Source organism: Schistocerca nitens, chromosome 1 (assembly GCF_023898315.1).
Source record: "Schistocerca nitens isolate TAMUIC-IGC-003100 chromosome 1, iqSchNite1.1, whole genome shotgun sequence".
NCBI lineage: Eukaryota > Metazoa > Arthropoda > Insecta > Orthoptera > Acrididae > Schistocerca > Schistocerca nitens.
In genome coordinates this window covers 135727732-135748934 of record NC_064614.1, presented here as the reverse complement: position 1 = coordinate 135748934, position 21203 = coordinate 135727732, and the positions used below count along the sequence as shown (strand labels likewise).

At 44.5% G+C, this 21203-nt stretch overlaps 1 protein-coding gene across 1 annotated transcript in view; it reads left to right on the top strand.

Annotated features, from left to right (window-relative positions):
* The first annotated feature begins 2770 nt into the window (after positions 1-2770).
* Positions 2771-21203, top strand: part of LOC126243231 (aldehyde dehydrogenase, mitochondrial) — a 141732-nt gene continuing 123299 nt past the window's right edge. The window contains exon 1 of the mRNA XM_049948148.1: positions 2771-2933. Within this exon, the coding sequence (XP_049804105.1) occupies positions 2898-2933 (36 nt within the window). The 5' untranslated portion in view covers positions 2771-2897. The remainder of the gene's footprint in view (positions 2934-21203) is intronic.

Sequence of the window (21203 nt, the reverse complement as noted above, 5' to 3'; positions counted from 1 at the left end):
CACTTTCCCCCCTATTTTACGAGCCTACAAAACGAGCTGGCCTTCTTTGAACTTCTTCGGTATCCTCCGTCAGTTCTCTCTGCAAAGAAAATGATAGCATTTGCTAATACGAAGTCTTGATAAAAATTCAGAAAAGATATGGGAGAGAATATTAAGGATGACAAGAAGATATTATACCGTATATTAGGTAAAAAAGGAAAGCAAAAAGAAAATACTTCAAAAGACATCAACAAAGATGCAAAACCTATGTGGGAGGAAGGAGAGGTTTTGAAAGTACGGAAACAGTACTTTCGAAAACTATATGAAGGACAGGATGGAACGTATGCACATGATGAGCATGATGAGATGTAGGGAGACGAAAGAAATATCACACCCACAACGGAAATAGAAAGGGAAGATCTGCAGATGTTGGATGCAGAGAAAGCTGTATCAGAAACGAAAAATGGCAAAGCTCCTGGCGTAGGCAGTATAGAATAATGAGAATAGTGTGGACGTATGGAAAGATTCATGGTGATTGGGCTAAAACAATTATTGTACCTCTTTAAGAAGGGTAACAAGGCGCTCTGTAAGAACGACTTTCTAAGAGGTTCGGCGAGAAAGTGTGCTCTCGCCAATGCTTTTTACTATAGCCATGGACAACACCACAAGGGACGTACGCCGAAAGTCATCAGCAGATGACATAGCATATGCAAATAATGCGATGATCTGGGAAGAAAATGAGCAGGTGGAAAAACAACTAAATACATGGAAGATAGTAACTGAAGAAGCAGGCATGGGAATAAGTTTAACTAAAAGTGAAGTAATGAAAGTCAGCAAGAAAAATGAAAAAAATGAAGTATATAAGTTGTAATAGAAAAAATATTCAAGAAGTAGATGCTTTCAAGTATCTAGGAAGTAAATTAAACAGGAAAGTAAACATCAACGACGAAATTTTGGAGAGAATAGAAAATTGTTCGAAATTTTATTACCGTGTATCGGTCATAAATAGAAATCGGGAATATAGGCCAAAGCAGAGATCGTTATTTGCAAGTCATATTATCTAGCAATTTTGACCTACGGATCAGAGTGTCGGGCGTGGACAAAGAAGACAAGCAACAGATGTACCCTTTCTACGAGGGATTCTATGTAAGTCGAGAAAAAACAGGGAGAGGAATGAAATAATACGAAACACCCTGCAGATCAAGCCCCCCAAAAGAATCTGTGGAGAGTAATAGACTTAAATGGTACAGTAACATTAAAAGAATGGGACGAGAAAGACTTCTAAGGAGAGCCATAGAATGGACAGAACCTGGAAGAAGAGTAAGCTGAATGCTACGGACAAGATGGAGAGCCCAGGTAAAGGATGATGTGAACTGAAGAGGACCAGAGTGGGAGGAGATGCTAAATGATAGACTATGGGAGAAAAGAGGAACTTGGAATGGCCTCTGTGAACAACCTGTATAAGTGGGAACGTTCCAGCAAGAAGAAGAAGAAGAAGAAGAAGAAGAAGGGGCCTATCTGGTAAGGATCCCCTACTGCAAAGCAATATTCCAGAAGAGGCCGAGAAAGTGTAGTGTAGGCAGTCTCTTTAGCAGATTTGTTGCATCTTCTAAGTGTTCCGCCAATAAACCACAACCTTCCTCGCAACATTTTTTGTATGAGGGTTCCAATTTAAGTTTTTCGTAACTGTAATGTCTAGGTATTTAGTTGAGTCAACAACCTTCAAGTTTGTATTATTTGTCGCGTAAGTGAAATTTAACGCCTTATTTTAGTACTCAAGCGGAGGACATCATAGTTTTATTTTCCAAGTTCAATTGTCACTTTTCGCACCACACAGATATCTAAATCATCTTGTAACTCACATTGATTTTCTGAAGACTTTACAAGGAGGTTAATGACAGCGACATCTGCAAATAATCTAAGAGCACTGCTCATGTTGTGACGCAAGTCGTTTATATATATTAGAAACAGCAGAGGTCCTATAATAACACTCCCTTGGGGAATCCCAGATATAACTTGTGTTTTACTCGATAACTTCTCCTCAGTTACTACGAACTGTGACCTTTCTAATAGGAAATCGCGAATCCTGTCACACAACTGCAAAAATCTTCTCGAAATCTGGAAATAAAGAATCAATTTCAGATTCCCTGCCGATAGCACTCGTTAGTTCGTGTAAGTCATTTTCCGTACTTAATGGAAAAATTGTCACACTTATTTTCCAAATATTTTAATTTCCTCTCTGAGATACATGATTGCCTTTTCAACCCATTGGTAGGAGATATTAAAACCTTCAGATATGTTGTAGTAGTCCTTTCGACCTTGATGACCAATACTATAGCTGCTCCAATGAGTCTCAGTACAGGCAGATCTCGGTTGGGTTCCTTTACCAATGACGTTCACTTATCAGTTGTACCTAGACTACGTCGCCACAGAGAACGCATTGCTCCGGAGGGCTTAGGACGCACTAGGGGTCAGCGAAGGACGTATCCCAAGCTGAGCTATTTATAGCTGACAATGAAAGAAAAATTCAGCGTTCGTGTAAGGGGTGGTTCAGAAAGCGGGAAGAAAAGCTATCAGCAGTGAGTAAGATTGAAAATTTCTTCCGTAAGGACACATTTCGCAACCAAAAGTAGTTCGTTTGAGAAACTAAAGAAAACCCCACGCCATGCGCTTGTTAAAAGGTCGTCGCCGCTCACGTCAGCTGCTTGTATCCGTGCAAGATGCTTTTCGCAGCGGCCGCCGGCGGCGCTGTCAACGCATCGGGATTCTGTGGAGGGGCAGACGTAAACACATGTAGGGTCGGTTCTGCCGCGCCCACAGTCGGCCATCGCGAAGCGTCTGCGACAGCTGCGTTATCATATCAAGAGGCGAAACACCGGCTGTGCGTTCTCTCTCTCATTCCAGCAAGTGAACCAGCGATGGCCAACAGGAATCCCAAGATTAAATACACCCAGGTAAATGTTTACGTGCTCATAGCTCTGGCGTGTCTGCTAAATCATATTTAGCCACCGTTTTGCCAAAGACCCGATTTTTATTTTTCACGCTTTCACACCTCTCTCTCTGTGTGTGTGTGTGTGTGTGTGTGTGTGTGTGTGTGTGTGTTTTTCTAATCTATATAGATTTTTGTAATTTTTCCACTGCTTTTCATATTTGTCAAAAACGAGAAACTGCAGAGCTATGAATGTATTGTCTTACTAGTGTTTCGGAAGGAATGAGTGTACCGGAACAAACATTGCTTGTTAGTGACTATCAACTCAGGAACAGACTCGTAAACTTGACAGCCGCCCGATGGAGACAGGCCAGAGATTATCAGGAGCGACAAAAATAGACGACTCTGCAAGTATTTTTTAGTCTTCGGTGAATACCAAACAATAAAATTCATAAAATATCTTCATACAGCCTGAAGAAGTGTAAAAATAAATTATTTGTCTCAGTTAGAACGCTGAAGAATACTATGCAAGACAACAAAAGCCTGCTGACTATGGTGTGGCTTTCCCGAAACATGGTTTGGGTACCAGAAAAATAAATGCTTTATATTAATGAAGACATACATATCCCGTCTCACATATTACAATATAAACTACCTGACGCCTTCCGTAAATTAATTTTCGTTTCGCTTCTGATGCAGATTTAACAGGACCAACTCGCAGTTTTATATCCTCCTACACAGTTACTATTGTTCCACGACATTTTATTTATGATAGCTTCTTCTGTCTAATTATACTTTGCAAATTCTTTTTTTCTTTGTTTGAAATTTCTGATGCTTGCATGCACTATAGTGCTCGTGATTGTGACGATATGCCGAAGTGATTGGTCACTGATCTTACCGTGGTTCAGAGGAAGCCAGTTTATTGACATGAAACCTGATTCCAAGTGATTTTAAACATTTGTCCAGACAATGTTTGTTGTTTATTGGTCTGACAGCGCTGGATTTGCTTTTAGAAGGAACGGGGTTCGAAATCCCGTACGGACCCTCAGATTTACGTGAGCAGATATTTAACTGAATCACTGTGGGCGAATAGCGGAGTGATTTCTCCAAAAATCAAATTGGAGATTTCCTTCGTGGGTCAAAGCGACCTTGTTCTACATCGACACGACTGTCAAGATGCTGAAGTCAAATCTTGATTCGAGTATTTTAATATCCTGTCATCACGGACATTAGAGATAGATCAGAAACCGACCTGCAGGCTGGAAATATTGGGCTGTCGAAGGAACAGCTGAATACCCACCTGAAGTACTGGGTGTGAAAGCTCCAAAATCACGGATGATACTGATTGTGAACTCGAACAGCTATCCACCTCCATAGTTGCCTGAACTTGCCTCTGTTTTGTAGGAAGAATAGTATACGATTCTGTTGCAAACGATACGGGAGCCATACCTGTCCATTACGAGAAGACTGGAAGCTGTTTTGAATGGCAACGGATTTCCTACACTGTACTGGGCATGGTAATGAGCTGTGTTTCTGGTGTTAACCATTTTTTTTCGAACCCCTGTATGTTACCCAGTTAGAATTGCTAATGATGCGCTGAAGGAACTATTGTTGGTAAGCGAGCTGTATGTTTTCTAACTTTACCTCCATGATCTTGTCGTGAGATGTATGTGCGAGGGAACGATATATTGGTTGGCGCTTCAAGGAATGTACACTTTCTGGTCGTTGACACCAAACTTCTCCATGGCGGACAACACCTCTAGTAGCATCTGCCACTGGAGTAGGATGAGAAGATTCTCGTCCTACACCAGTGGCCGTAACGCTTTCGCGCTTACTAAATGTACCTATAATGAAAAGCGCTGTTCTCTGGAACCTCTTCAAAATGAGGACTCGATGGTCATCTGTTCTCGGACTCGATATTAATTGCGCACAATTCTAGATTAAATGGACTCCTATTTGGGAAGACTGGGGTTCAGATCTTTATCTGGCGATCAATGTTTGTTTTCCCTGGTTTCCCTAAATCTATGACCCTCCTCCCTAAGAAAAGTCCAAAATCTGAACATGTGCTCGATGTGTAATAACAATGTCCTACATGGGCTGTTAAACCCTGCCCTTCCTTTCTTTTTTGGTCGTAAATAGGACCATTCCTATTGCCCTCGAGAGAAGCGTCACAGAACTTGTCAGTCATGAGAACTTGCTTGGATTGTGAAGTGTTCATCCATATCAGTACTGGAGATTTCGCCTGCTCGTCTGCCAGGTCTTCCAGTAATTCCCTGCACTTGTCTTTCATAGCAATCACACTATTCGTGTAGCCATCGCTCCTAACTACACTACTGACCATTAAAGTTGCTACACCAAGAAGAAATGCAGATTATAAACGGGTATTCATTGGACAAATATACTAGAACTGACATGTGATTACATTTTCACGCAGCTTGGGTGCATAGATCCAGAGAAATCAGTACCCAGAACAACCACCTCTGGCCGTAATAACGGCTTTGATACGCCTGGGCATTGAGTCAAACAGAACGTGGATGGCGTGTACAGGTACAGCTGCCCATGCAGCTTCAACACGTTACCATAGTCCATCAAGAGTAGTGGCTGGCGTATTGTGACGAGCCAGTTGCTCGGCCATCATTGACCAGACGTTATCAAATAGTGAGAGATCTGGAGAATGTGCTGATCAGGGCAGCAGTCGAACATTTTCTGTATCCAGAAAGGCCCGTACAGGACCTGCAACATGCGGCCGTGCATTATCCTGCAGAAATGTAGGGTTTCGTAGGGATTGAATGAAGGGTAGAGCCACGGGTCGTAACACATCTGAAATGTAATGTCCACTGTTCAAAGTGCCGTCAATGCGAACAAGAGGTGACCGAGATGTGTAACCAATGGCACCCCATACCATCACGCCGGGTGATACGCCAATATGGCGATGACGAATACACGCTTCCAATGTGCGTTCACTGCGATGTCGCCAAACACGGATGCGAACATCATGATGCTGTAAACAGAACCTGGATTTATCCGAAAAAATGACGTTTTGCCATTCGTGCACCCAGGTTCGTCGTTGAGTACACCATCGCGGGCGCTCCTGTCTGTGATTCAGCGTCAAGGGTAACCGAAGCCATGGTCTCCGAGCTGATAGTCCATGCTGCTGCAAACGTCGTCGAACTGTTCGTGCAGATGGTTATTGTCTTGCAAACGTCCCCATCTGTTGACTCAGGGATCGAGACGTGGCTGCACGATCCGTTACAGCCACGCGGATAAAATGCCTGTCATCTCGACTGCTAGTGATACGAGGCCATTGGGATCCAGCACGGCGTTCCGTATTACCCTCCTGAACCCACCGATTCCATATTCTGCTACGCATTTCTCCTCCTTACACGAGGCATCACAGCAACGTTTCACCAGGCAGCGCTGATCAACCGCTGTTTGTGTATCAGAAATCGGTTGGAAACTTTCCTCATTTCAGCACGTTGCAGGTGTCGCCACCGGCGCCAACCTTGTGTTGCTTCAAAAGGGTCAATCGACGCCCAAACATAAAGCAGAATGTTTCGTGTAAAATAGAATCTTTATGGTCCAACACACTGAAATGAAGTTTGACCAACGCGAGCAGCAGTGTCGCGAAACGATAAACCGCAATCGCCATAAGCTACAATCCGACCTTTATCAAAGTCGGAAACGTGATGGTACGGATTTCTCCTCCTTACACGAGGCATCACAACAACGTTTCACCAGGCAACGCCGATCAACCGCTGTTTGTGTATGAGAAATCGGTTGGAAACTTTCCTCATTTCAGCACGTTGCAGGTGTCGCCACCGGCGCCAACCTTGTGTTGCTTCAAAAGGGTCAATCGACGCCCAAACATAAAGCAGAATGTTTCGTGTAAAATAGAATCTTTATGGTCCAACACACTGAAATGAAGTTTGACCAACGCGAGCAGCAGTGTCGCGAAACGATAAACCGCAATCGCCATAAGCTACAATCCGACCTTTATCAAAGTCGGAAACGTGATGGTACGGATTTCTCCTCCTTACACGAGGCATCACAACAACGTTTCACCAGGCAACGCCGATCAACCGCTGTTTGTGTATGAGAAATCGGTTGGAAACTTTCCTCATTTCAGCACGTTGCAGGTGTCGCCACCGGCGCCAACCGTGTGTGAATGCTCTGAAAAGCTAATCATTTGCATATCACAGCATCTTCTTCGTCAATTAAAGTTCGCGTCTGTAGCACGTCATCTTCGTGGTGTAGCAATTTTAATGGCCAGTAGTGTATATCAGCGCAACTGGCTTACAGTGCCCGGCATGTACCAGCTTGCTCCCTCAGTCCAGTAATGCAGCATTTTTAAGGCTCTTATAGCTGTAGAAAAACTTTCTCGACGGCATCTTGTCAGCGTTCCGCGTGCCACAGTACCTCGATTATTTCGCCTTACAGTGATAAGTCTGCCTCGTTGTTTCCCAGACCGTATTAATAGGGACCTCCCGGAATGACTGATGGCATGATTTTCAGATTTACTGCAACGAGAAGCCGGCCGCGGTGGTCTAGCGGTTCTGGCGCTGCAGTCCGGAACCGCGGGACTGCTACGGTCGCAGGTTCGAATCCTGCCTCGGGCATGGGTGTGTGTGATGTCCTTAGGTTAGTTAGGTTTAAGTAGTTCTAAGTTCTAGGGGACTTATGACCTAAGATGTTGAGTCCCATAGTGCTCAGAGCCATTTGAACCATTTTGAACTGCAACGAGACTTGGTTCGTGTTCAGGTTCTGAGGAAGGCATCCAGGCCAGGCGTCGAAATAGTGCACCCAAGAATGGAGTAATCACTTAAACTAGAAACCCGGAGACACACTGTCAGTTTCTCGATCGTTTAGGGTACACATTGTGGAGTGGCTATCACTCCCCTTGTGACGCTTCAAAAACGGCACTCGATGCCAAAACAGAAAGCAGAATGTTTCATGTAAAATAGAATCTTTATGGTCCAACACACTGAAATGAAGTTTGAAAATTCTGACAATATGCGAAGGGTTGACTCAGTAATTGTTACTAGTAACTACTTTTATTTTTTAAGATACTGAATCGAAATTTTTAACAGTATACTCACATTAAACATGACTCAATAGAGTATAGACTGTGGAAGAGAAATACAGAGTGTTTCAAAAAGTACTTTACAACTTTGAAAATTCATATATATTAATTTATGGTACCTACAGAGGTGATTATAGTGTCAGTTTGTAGGGAAATAATGAAGTTTTGTCTCTCGTAGTTCGCTATATAGTGCCGAATCGCACCGTAAGGAGCACTAGCGGCAGTGTCGTTAAGGATGGCACTGGACCCAAGTATGCTAGCTGTGTGTTGTATTTTGTTTTGTTTTAAAGAATCGAAGTCATTGACAACAGTTCAGCGTAATTTCCATACCGAGTACTCTAAAGATCCTCCTAGTAGGCCTACAGTTTGAGTGAGATAAGTGTTTAGTAGAAACAAGATGCTTGGTAAGATATGGGAAATCATCTGATTGTCCAAGCTCATCTGACGATGTCGTTGAACGAATGAGACAACGTTTTGTCAACAGTCCTACGAAATCGACCTGGCGTGCACCTCGCAAACTGCAAACCCCACATACGACTGTTTGGCATGTGTTGAGAAACCGTTTGCATTTGAAACCGTACAGATTGACGATCGTACAAGCAATAAGACACTGTAAAAATTTACAATAGTGATCGAAGCAGAAGAAATGAGTTAGTTTGTGCTGCGACCGGGACTTGAACCCAGGTCTTCTTGCTTGGTAGGCAGAAATTCTAACCATTACACCCCCGCAGTACGATGGTCAACGTTGCTGCACGAACTACCTAAGCTGCGTGCCCTCCCCAACACAAACTTCTGTTCATTTTTCCCATACATATTGTCTCTACTGCCAGGGCTGTCCGACATTGACATGGACCCCAGCATTGGACGTAATGGAACGTCCATGTACCATTGGTGATCTTATAGATCTTATAATTATAAGACTGATAAAATTGCTCGAAAGAACTTCTGTGCGGATATGTTAAATCGATTACATGAGGATGAACATTTCTTGGACAAATTCATCTTTTCTGAAGAGTCGACTTTTCACTTAGTACACACACCTGTAGGATTTGGGGCAAACAAAATCCACATCAAACATTGCAACATGTTCGTGATAGCTCTAAACTGAACGTTTTTTGTGCATTGAGCAAGAACAAAATGTACGGCTCCCTTTTTTCCCGTGAGAGAACCGCCAATGGGATAGTGTACCTGGACATGTTGAAACAATTTTTGATACCACAGATCGATGAGAATGACCAAGAACGAAATGTTTACTTCATGCAAGATGGTGCACCACCCCACTGCCTGGCTGTCGTCTTGAATTTTCTCAGTGACCGCTTTCCAGGTCAATGGATTGGCCCGGGTGCGCCAATTCATGGCCCCCACGTTCCCCAGACCTGACAGCACCCGATTTCGTGTTATGGGGATTCATCAAGGATATCGTGTTTGTACCTCCTGTGCCAGCTCACTACCTGAATTTAGAGCAAGAATTTACGCCGCCACTGTGCAAGTTATACCTGCAATGCTACAGCGAGTTTGGCAAGAAATTGACTTCCGATGGGATGTGTGCAGGATAACCCACGGAAGCCACACACATCTTTAGTGTAAGGTAAAAAAAGACCTTAATGTGTTTCCCTACAAAATAACACTAAACCCAGCTCTATATCTTCTTTCTATAAATTTGTTTGAAATTTTAAAGTTTTAAAGTCTGTTTTCAAAAAACCTGAATAGTAACAACACTTTTCAGTGTTCTACAGAGTTTCAACAAAAATAGCCTTTGGATTTGGTAACAGTGGAGATCAAGGGTGTTGGAAAAGTGTAGTTCCACTTTCATTACGATGTAAACACCACGTAACGGGAATGGAAATACGCTGGGACATTACGTACTACTCATGTGCATCTACCACCAGGTCAAAAGTATCTAGGCACCTTTTACTGGAGGTTAATGTGGAGTATGTCCACCTGTTCGCCTTTATGATGACTTGAAATCTGCCAGGGACATTTACATTGAAGTGTCTGAATGTCTCTGGATGAATAAGGCCGCATTCTTCCTCAAAAGTCGTAACGGATACTGGAGTCTGGAGCGACGTCGTCTTTCTGACACTTCCCGGAGCGACGTCGTCTTTCTGACACTTCCCAGAGGTGTTTCGCTGGGTTGAAGTGGGGACTCTGCGCAGGCCAGTCCATTTCAGGAATGTTATTGTTTACAAACTATTGTCTCACAGATGCTACTCTATTTTAGCGTGCGTTGTGCTGATACAATCAATCATCGTCTCCGAACTGTTCCTCTACTGTACGCTGTATACAGTGCTGAGTGTGTTCACATTCTTTCGCATTTAGCGTTTTTTGTAAGCAGAATAAGGGGATCACATCCTAATCACGAAAAACGCCCTTGTACCATAACACCACCTCCTTTGTACTTCGCTCTTAGCACTACACCTGGTGGCAGGCATTCAACAGACTCAGACCCTTCCAGTCGATTACCACGGAGTATAGCGTAGTTTATCACACTAAATCATTCGTTTCCCTTCGTCCACTGACCAGTGGCGTGGTTCCGTACACCGCCTCAAGTGTCACTTAGCATTCACTACAGTAATGTGTGGGTTGTAAGGAGCTGCTGGACCATTGTACCCCATTACTTTCAATTCCCTATTCCCAGCCATTGTGCTAGCTGGACTGCTGGTATACTCTTCATCATAAGAATAAATCTGATGAAAACAAACACAAACGCGATGATGGGTCAGAAGCCGTAGCACTCGTACACTGTTGGTGTTACGCTCTTGGAAGTAGGTCATACTTATGTATGACTTTAAGATATTCAAATGTATTAACATCCATCAACGTTTTCCTTAATCACGCTTTAGTTATGTTGTTTTTATTTCAAAATTCGTGTGCAGTCAGGGGCGATTCTAGAAGTCGGTCGGGCGGAGGGGGGGGGGGGGGGGGGGCTGGGGGAATGGAATATCGCTTAACAAAAGAAGAGTTGGTCGACAATACCTATAGAAGACACGTGTCTAGCGTGGTTAGTAGATCGGGTTCTACTGCTGCAGTGGCAGGTTATCAAGGTATAAGTGAGTTTTAACGTGGTGTTATGGTCGGCGCACGAGCGATGACACACAGCATCTCAGAGGTAACGATAAAATGTCAATTTTCCCGTACGACCATTTTACGAGTGTACCGTTAATATCGGGAATCCGGTAAAACATCAAATCTCCGACATCGCTGCTGCCGGTAAAACATCCTGCAAGAACGTGACCAACGACAACTGAAGAGAATCGTTTAACGTAACAGAAGTGCAACCCTTTCGCAAATTGCTGCAGATTTCGATGCTGGGCCATCGACAAGTGTTAGCGAGCGAACCATCGTCGATATGGGTTTTCTGAGACGAAGGCCCGCTCGTGTACCCTTGATGACTGCACGACACAAAGCTTTACGCCTCGCCTGGGCCCGTCAGCACCAACTTTGGTCTGTTGATGACTGGAAACATTTTGCCTGGTCGGACGAGTTTTGTTTCAGATTGTATCGAGAGGATGGACGTGTACGGGTATGGACTCTGCGTGTCAGCGGGGGACTGTTGAAGCTTGTGGAGGTTCTGTGCGTGGGGCGTGTGCAGTTGGAGTGATATGGGACCCCTGACACGTCTAGATACGACTCTGACAGGTGACACGTACGTAAGCATCCTGCCTGATCACCTGCATCCATTCATGTCGACGCTGCATCCCGACGGACTTGGGCAATTCCAACAGGACAAAGTGATACCCCACATGTCCAGAATTGCTACAGAGTGGCTACAGGAACACTACCGGTGGCCACCAAACTCTCCAGACATGAAAATTATTGAGCATATCTGGCATGCCTTGCAACGTGCTGTTCAGAAGAGATGTCCACTCTTTCGTACTCTTACGGATTTATGGACAGCCCTGCAGGATTGACGGTGTCTGTTCCCTCCAGTACTACTTCACACATTAGTCGAGTCCGTACCACGTCGTGTTGCGGCACCTTTACGAGCTCGCGGGGCCCCTACAAGATGTTTGGCAGCTGTATCAGTTTCTTTGGCCCTTGAGTCACTGGCTACGACCACCTGCATGCTTTCGCATAGCATTTCGTCCTTCAGCGGCCTCATTTAATAGCAGAATGACATTTTGGGTCACACCAACGGTAGTGACACTTTGACCGGCTTCGAGGCGTCCAACTGCTTGTTCACGATCGTAAGCACTCAAATGATGTCTCCCAGACATGTTGCCGTACTGCACGGAATATAGCAGTAATCGGTTCCACAAGTTCCGTCGGACACCGTAATGCATAACTGTCGAACGTATACAGAGCGTTCGCGCATAGGCTTCGCTGCACTTAACACGTCCCGCCCTCTATATTTCATTTTACTGCCATTTGTCAATTGTTCTGTACCAAGTGTCAGTTGTTCCTTACAAGGGAACCTCCCTATCGCACCCCCCTCAGATTTAGTTATAAGTTGGCACAGTGGATAGGCCTTGAAAAACTGAACACAGGTCAATCGAGAAAACAGGAAGAAGTTGTGACAAACTATGAAAAAAAAGCAAAATATGCAAACTGAGTAGTCCATGTGTAAGATGTTGTTGTTGTTGTTGTTGTTGTGGTCTTCAGTCCTGAGACTGGTTTGATGCAGCTCTCCATGCTACTCTATCCTGTGCAAGCTTCATCTCCCAGTACCTACTGCAACCTACATCCTTCTGAATCTGCTTAGTGTATTGATCTCTTGGTCTCCCTCTACGATTTTTACCCTCCACGCTGCCCTCCAATGCTAAATTTGTGATCCCTTGATGCCTCAAAACATGCCCTACCAACCGATCTCTTCTTCTAGTCAAGTTGTGCCACAAACTTCTCTTCTCCCCAATCCTATTCAATACCTCCTCATTAGTTACGTGATCTACCCACCTTATCTTCAGCATTCTTCTGTAGCACCACATTTCGAAAGCTTCTATTCTCTTCTTGTCCAAACTGGTTATCGTCCATGTTTCACTTCCATACATGGCTACACTCCATACAAATACTTTCAGAAACAACTTCCTGACATTTAAATCTATACTCGATGTTAACAAATTTCTCTTCTTCAGAAACGATTTCCTTGCCATTGCCAGTCTACATTTTATATCCTCTCTACTTCGACCATCATCAGTTATTTTGCTCCCCAAATAGCAAAACTCCTTTACTACTTTAAGTGTCTCATTTCCTAATCTAATCCCCTCAGCATCACCCGATTTAATTTGACTACATTCCATTATCCTCGTTTTGCTTTTGTTGCTGTTCATGTTATATCCTCCTTTCAAGACGCTGTCCATTCCGTTTAACTGCTCTTCCAAGTCCTCTGCTGTCTTTGACAGAATTACAATGTCATCGGTGAACCTCAACGTTTTTATTTCTTCTCCATGAATTTTAATACCTACTCCGAATTTTTCTTTTGTTTCCTTTACTGCTTGCTCAATATACAGATTGAATAACATCGGGGAGAGGCTACAACCCTGTCTCACTCCTTTCCCAACCACTGCTTCCCTTTCATGCCCCTCGACTCTTATAACTGCCATCTGGTTTCTGTACAAATTGTAAATAGCCTTTCGCTCTCTGTATTTTACCCCTGCCACCTTCAGAATTTGAAAGAGAGTATTCCAGTCAGCCTTGTCAAAAGCTTTCTCTAAGTCTACAAATGCTAGAAACGTAGGTTTGCCTTTTCTTAATCTTTCTTCTAAGATAAGTCGTAAGGTTAGTATTGCCTCACGTGTTCCAACATTTCTACGGAATCCAAACTGGTCTTCCCCGAGGTCCGCTTCTACCAGTTTTTCCATTCGTCTGTACAGAATTCGCGTTAGTATTTTGCAGCTGTGACTTATTAAACTGATAGTTCGGTAATTTTCACATCTGTCAACACCTGCTTTCTTTGGTATAGGAATTATTATATTCTTCTTGAAGTCTGTGGGTATTTCTCCTGTCTCATACATCGTGCTCACCAGATGGTAGAGTTTTGTCATGACTGGCTCTCCCAAGGCCATCAGTAGTTCTAATGGAATGTTGTCTACTCCCGGGGCCTTGTTTCGACTCAGGTCTTTCAGTGCTCTGTCAAACTCTTCACGCAGTATCTTATCTCCCATTTCATCTTCATCTACATCCTCTTCCATTTCCATAATACTGTCCTCAAGTACATCGCCCTTGTATAAACCCTCTATATACTCCTCCCACCTTTCTGCCTTCCCTTCTTTGCTTAGAACTGGGTTGCCATCTGAGCTCTTGATATTCATACAAGTGGTTCTCTTCTCTCCAAAGGTCTCTTTAATTTTCCTGTAGGCAGTATCCATCTTACCCCTAGTGAGACAAGCCTCTACATCCTTACATTTGACCTCTAGCCATCCCTGCTTAGCCATTTTGCACTTTCTGTCGATCTCATTTTTGATACGTTTGTATTCCCTTTTGCCTGCTTCATTTACTGAGTTTTTATATTTTCTCCTTTCATCAATTAAATTCAATATTTCTTCTGTTACCCAAGGATTTCTATTTGCCCTCGTCTTTTTGCCTACTTGATCCTCTGCTGCCTTCACTACTTCATCCCTCAGAGCTACCCATTCTTCTTCTACTGTATTTCTTTCCCCCATTCCTGTCAATTGTTCCCTTATGCTCTCCCTGAAACTCTGTACAACCTCTGGTTCTTTCAGTTTATCCAGGTCCCATCTCCTTAAATTCCCACCTTTTTGCAGTTTCTTCAGTTTCAATCTGCAGTTCATAACCAATAGATTGTGGTCAGAATCCACATCTGCCCCTGGAAATGTCTTACAATTTAAAACCTGGTTCCTAAATCTCTGTCTTACCATTATACAGTATAATCTATCTGATACCTATTAGTATCTCCAGGATTCTTCCAGGTATACAACCTTCTTTTATGATTCTTGAACCAAGTGTTGGCTATGATTAAGTTATGCTCTGTGCAAAATTCTACTAGGCGGCTTCCTCCTTCATTTCTTCCCCCCAATCCATATTCACCTACTATGTTTCCTTCTCTGCCTTTTCCTACTGACGAATTCCAGTCTCCCATGACTATTAAATTTTCGTCTCCCTTCACTACCTGAATTTCTTTTATCTCGTCATACATTTCATCAATTTCTTCATCTGCAGAGCTAGTTGGCATATAAACTTGTACTACTGTAGTAGGCATGGGCTTTGTGTCTATCTTGGCCACAATAATGCGTTCACTATGCTGTTTGTAGTAGCTAACCCGCACTCCTATTTTTTTATTCATTATTAAACCTACTCCTGCATTACCCCTATTTGATTTTGTATTTATAACCCTGTAATCACCTTACCAAAAGTCTTGTTCCTCCTGCCACCGAACTTCACTAATTCCCACTATATCTAACTTTAACCTATCCATTTCCCTTTTTAAATTTTCTAACCTACCTGCCCGATTAAGGGATCTGAGATTCCACGCTCCAATCCGTAGAATGCCAGTTTTCTTTCTCCTGATAACGACGTCCTCTTGAGTAGTCCCCGCCCGTAGATCCGAATGGGGGACTATTTTACCTCCGGAATATTTTACCCAAGAGGACGCCATCATCATTTAATCATACAGTAAAGCTGCATGTCCTCGGGAAAAATGACGGCTGTAGTTTCCCCTTGCTTTCAGCCGTTCGCAGTACCAGCACAGCAAGGCCGTTTTGGTTAATGTTAAAAGGCCAGATCAGTCAATCATCCAGACTGTTGCCCCTGCAACTACTGAAAAGGCTGCTGCCCCTCTTCAGGAACCACATGTTTGTCTGGCCTCTCAACAGATACCCCTCCGTTGTGGTTGCACCTACGGTACGGCCATCTGTATCGCTGAGGCACGCAAGCCTCCCCACCAACGGCAAGGTCCATGGTTCATGGGGGAAGCAACATAAAGGCGAACGTGAGCTAAGGAGCGCCGTGGTCCCGTGGTTAGCGTGAGCAGCTGCGGAACGAGAGGTCCTTGGTTCAAGTCTGCCCTCCGATGAAAAGTTTGCTTTCTTTATTTTAGCATAGTTGTGATCTGCCCGTTCATTGATTGACGTCTCTGTTCACTGTAATAAGTTTAGTGTCTGTGTTCTGCGACCGCACTGCAAAACCGTCCGATTAGTAGACGAAAGGACGTGCCTCTCCAATGGGAACCGAAAACATTTGATCGCAAGGTCATAGGTCCCTCACAGTAAAACACGTCTAATATATTCTATACGCCACTGGTGACGGCATGTGCGTCACATGACAGGAATATGTTGTCGACCCACTTGGCGAATGGGTAAAAGGATTCTTCTACCTTGCCCGATTTAGGTTTTCTTGTGGATGTGATAATCACTCCCAAAAAGTGATGAAAACATAAGAGTTTGTCACGTAAACTGAAAATAAAAAATTAAACTTTTCATCCGAGGGAAGACTTGAACCAAGGATCTCTCGTACCGCAGCTGCTCGCGCTAACCACGGGACCACGGCGCTGCTAAGCTCACACGCTCCTTGATGTTGCCTATATTGTGCATAGACTACTCAGTTTGTATATTTTGCTTATTTTTTCATAGTTCCACACAACTTCTTCCTGTTTTCTCGATTGATCTGTGTTCAGTTTTTCAAGGCCTATCCACTGTGCCAACTTGTAACTAAATCTGAGGGGGGTGCGATGGGGAGGTTCCCTTGTTAGCAGTTGGCATTTGTTCCTTAGCAAGCTCTGTAGTATGTCTGTACGTGAACGCTAATCCCAAGAGCTGCTGTAGTTGTTTTCATACGGTTTTCACTAACAGATGGACATTCATGAGGAACTTTGTGTGTGTAATCTATCACCACTACGCCACACAAGTCGTCCCGACGTAGTGATAGGCGTGAGAATTCTCAGCGGCTCGTTAGTTCCAACTAAATAGAGCTATACCAGTAAACCACGATTCCTAAAAAAATCGAACTTCCGCGTATAAAACAACTTCAAACGTCTGGTTACTTTAATATGTTAACTATTTGACTTCAAGCATCTCAGCGAGTAAGTGTTCTCATTATGAAACACTGGGTGAATGCAGTCCTAAGCTATAGCAAGTTTTTTCACGCTTCTTAGTGTTTGCGGCGTCATATCTCCTGAACTGTGGGTCATACAAAGGTATTATTTTGCAGGTACATTCAGTAGTATATGTGGAGACTGTCTGAGAACTATGTCGCGAATAAAGTTAATAGCAAAGTAGTAATATCATAGAACGTCATGTCTGATGCTGCAGTTTTACTGCATGAACAGCGAAAATGGACGACAATTTGCGATGATAGCGAAATTTGAATATTACACGTATTCGCCTTGTTTCAGCACGTTTTGAGTTTTAATAATAGCAATGTCGTTGCTACGGATGTAAAGAGAAGTATGTGAAAGGAGGTATGTAAAACAAATGCACATATATTTAAATGAGGCACTGTATATGTTGAACAATATCTAGACATGGTATTATAAAGTCTTGTATTGTAGAGATCAGCTCTGCGATTTTATGGCCATTTGTTTACCAGGCAAGTGCTAGGTAAACTTGCAAGTGTGTCCGACTAAACTGACAGACAGTGTATACGTATCGGTGCTATGTTCATGTACAGATAAAATTTATGCATGACAGTCTGATTAATTTCTTTCAATCTATGCAGGTTCTCAAACTGTTGTGTGTATCTATGTATTTCTGCATGAGACAGTTTCCTATAAAGTGTCAGTGTAACGTAATTAATTATAACAGATTTGAAATGTGAATCAGTGCAGCAGAAAACAAAAAAAATATTGTTGGCTTTCACTTCTTATCCCGCTACCGAAAAAAGTGAATAAAGTGGAGTCTGAGTTATGATACTATGGTGCAAAAGCGCAATGCCATTGTCTTCGCATCTGCAGTTCCTGGTATTATATTTGTTAGGATGTCTGTGAAACGCGTATATAAAGTTTCGCGGTATTTCTGAAGGTGACCTATTTGTAGCAGCGAAGTAATAACACTCTTAATGCGGGCTAAAATGCGCCATCCCAAAATCACGTGACTTAAGCAGCAGCAGATGTTGCGGACGGAATTCTCGTTCTGCGCATCTCTACGGGGCCGTCAGCGGGAAAAGTTTCGAAAAGGTTCGAAATCGTGTGTTAGGTTTGTGTCAAGTCGCTAAGTGCTTTGATTCTCAAATACTGGATGAATAAAGTCCTTGTATTTGTGCGCCATCAGTTACACTGCACCAAGACACAGTTTCTAGCAGTAATACTCGTCTTATTGTCTTAAACTCTTAACATGAGGTTATACATCTTAACTGGTAGATTACGTCAGCATTTTCAGTTTTCTAAAATTCGGTTGATAATTATACGAAATATTGAAAATCGAAGTTTTGTTGCCCCCTAGAAGCCATTAGATAGGCAGCTGCAACTGGTTCCGGGTTCTAGAACAGTCGCTTGCTAATAAGATACCGTGTGGTTATAATTAAACTTTCCATATTTAACACCTTATAACACGGAAACTAATTACCGTACGAGTCAAAACTTGGTAGCATTAATGTCAAGGGCATGGGGAAGAGAAATAAGGCAGAATCAGTTCAGCTGAAACAGTTTTAATGAGTTACTACGCTACATCATACCATCAGATACCGGTACCATTACTGATAGAAAACGAGCTCAATATGGCGCCCATCAGTGTCCAGAAGAATCTGAAAGCGCAGAATTGCCTTCTGCACAGCGGAACGAAGCATGCCCGTAGGTATGTTGACTACCTCTCTTGATGTGCTGCGCTTCAAATCAGCACATGTGTGAATTTTCTCCTGGTAAACCCTGTCCTTCAGGTAGGGCCACAACCAGAAATCACAGGGAGTGGGATCAGGTGATCGTGCCGGCCAATCATTTGGAAACGTCCGCCCCGATAGCTGAGTGGTCAGCGTGACAGATTGTCGTCCTATGGGCCCAGGTTCGATTCCCGGCTGGGTCGGGTATTTTCTCCGCTCCGGGACTGGGTGTTGTGCTGTCTTCATCATTTCATCCCCATCCGGCGCGCAGGTCGTCCAATGTGGCGTCGAATGTAATAAGACCTGCACCAAGCCGGCCGGACCTGCTCCGCAAGGGCCGGCCGGAGTGGCCGAGCGGTTCTAGGTGCTTCAGTCCGGAACCGCGCTGCTGCTACGGTCGCAGGTTCGAATCCTGCCTCGGGCATGGATGTGTGTGATGTCCTTAGGTTAGTTAGTTTCAAGTAATTCTAAGTTCTAGGGGACTGATGACCTCAGATGTTGAGTCCCATAGTGCTTAGAGCCATTTGACTTTTGCCCCGCAAGGGGCCTAGCGGCCAATGACGCCAGACGCTCATTTCCATAGTCTCACACAACTGACCATTCCCAGTGCACTTGTGGACGTGTCAACATGTGCTTTGACAAAAGGAGCAGGGCGTTATTGGTGAAGCTCCATTATCAGAAACAACAGTAATGCTGCAGCAGCACTTCGAGAATATCGCCGGCTGAAAGGGTTACGGAAGGGTCCTCTTTCTCCACCTGCTGTGTGGAGCGTGATGAAAAAGTTCGAATTAACTGGAGAACTGGGCGTCGCTCTGGGAAGGGGCCGACGACCGGTTGCACCAAAGGTGGTTGATGAAATCGCTGTTGCTATGGCAGACAACGCTGTGCGCAACTCCCGATCGCCAGGACGTGCACTTGTCACGACAGTTGAACATCTTTTGGTCCATTATACGGAAGGTGCTTCGAACGATTCTCAAATGGTATCCATACAACATCCATATCGTACAGCAGCTTGCACCACAGGACACACAACGACGTGTTCACTTCCCTCTCGACTTTCTGCAAGGAGAGGGTTGGCCCTGGACCATCCTATGAACAGACGAAGCTCATTTTTCTCTGGGGGATGAGGTGAACACACAGAATTGTCGAGTGTGGGGATCTTCATCTCCAGGCAGTTCCTCTATGTGGTGAAGGTGTCACCGTATGGTGTGGCTTCACGGCTACGTTCATCGTTGGCCCACTCTGTTTTCAACAGGTTGGCATTCAAGAACCAAAGACATGCTGTATGAAGAGCCAGCGTTACTGCGATATTCTTTCCCAGTATTTCATACCCACCGTACAGGAAAGAGGCGCATTGAATTAAACAGTTTTCAGGCAAGATGGGGCCCCATCGCACACCGCTCGTGAAGTTTACCTGCTTCTCCGAAACACACTAAAGAATTATCAGCCGATCGTTTCCAAATGGAAATGGAATTGAGCGTTTTGCGTCATTGGCCGGGAGGCCCCTTGCGGGGCAGGTCCGGCCGCCTTGGTGCAGCTCTTATTACATTCGACGCCACACTGGGCGACCTGCGCGCCGGATGGGGATGAAATGATGAAGACAACACAACACCCAGTCCCTGAGCGGGGAAAATCTCCGACCCAGCCGGGAATCGAACCCGGGCCCGTAGGACGGCAATCGGTCACGCTGACCGCTCAGGTATCGGGGCGGACTGTGAGACTGTGAATCACAATGACTGATCAAGGCACCTGGTGGCCATGGTTGGAACTGAACAGTGGCGCTGTGACTCATGGAAATCATGCACCCCATACTCTGGGCATTAATGCTACCAAGTTTGGTGCTTTCCATGTTATAAAGTGTTAAATAGGGGAAGTTTAATTATAACCACGCGGTAGATTTCTTACTGGAAGCAGTGGCGGCAAATAACCACACATTCACAGTTATCTCGCAAGCGGCTCGATTGCGGGCCAATATTCACTGGAACTGTTTTGCTTCTGTTTTATACTTTCACCCGTGTGAGTTTGAGCTTCTCGGCATGGCGCCCTAAGCGGCCGCTTGGCGTCGCAACCCAGCCCTGCCCCAGCGTGACGTCACCACAGGCCGTCTGGATGGAGTCTGCGTCGGCTGTAAAACGAAACCCGCGTGTGGCCGCTACTAGTGCTGCAGCTGTGACGCTCATAACAAAAGAGGCGCCTGCCGGCTCGGGTTGCATCTTGATTCACTCTGCATGCAGAGGAATCAAGATGCGCGACGGTGTGAGGGAGGGGAGGGGTTGCGAAGCGCGTTGTTAACGCGAGCCGCGTATTAGGTGACACGTTAAGACTTGTGCCGTCGTAAACGTCGCTGACCGATGAGCGAAGTACATCGTAAACTGTTTCTACGCACGGGCGCGCTCCTAGACAGATACGCCACCTTAGCACAGTGGCTTCGCACAAGTGCGCCGACTACCATAACACGACTCCCTCCCCAGTCCAAATTCCCATTCATCCGTCAGTCCACTTTGTATCTCC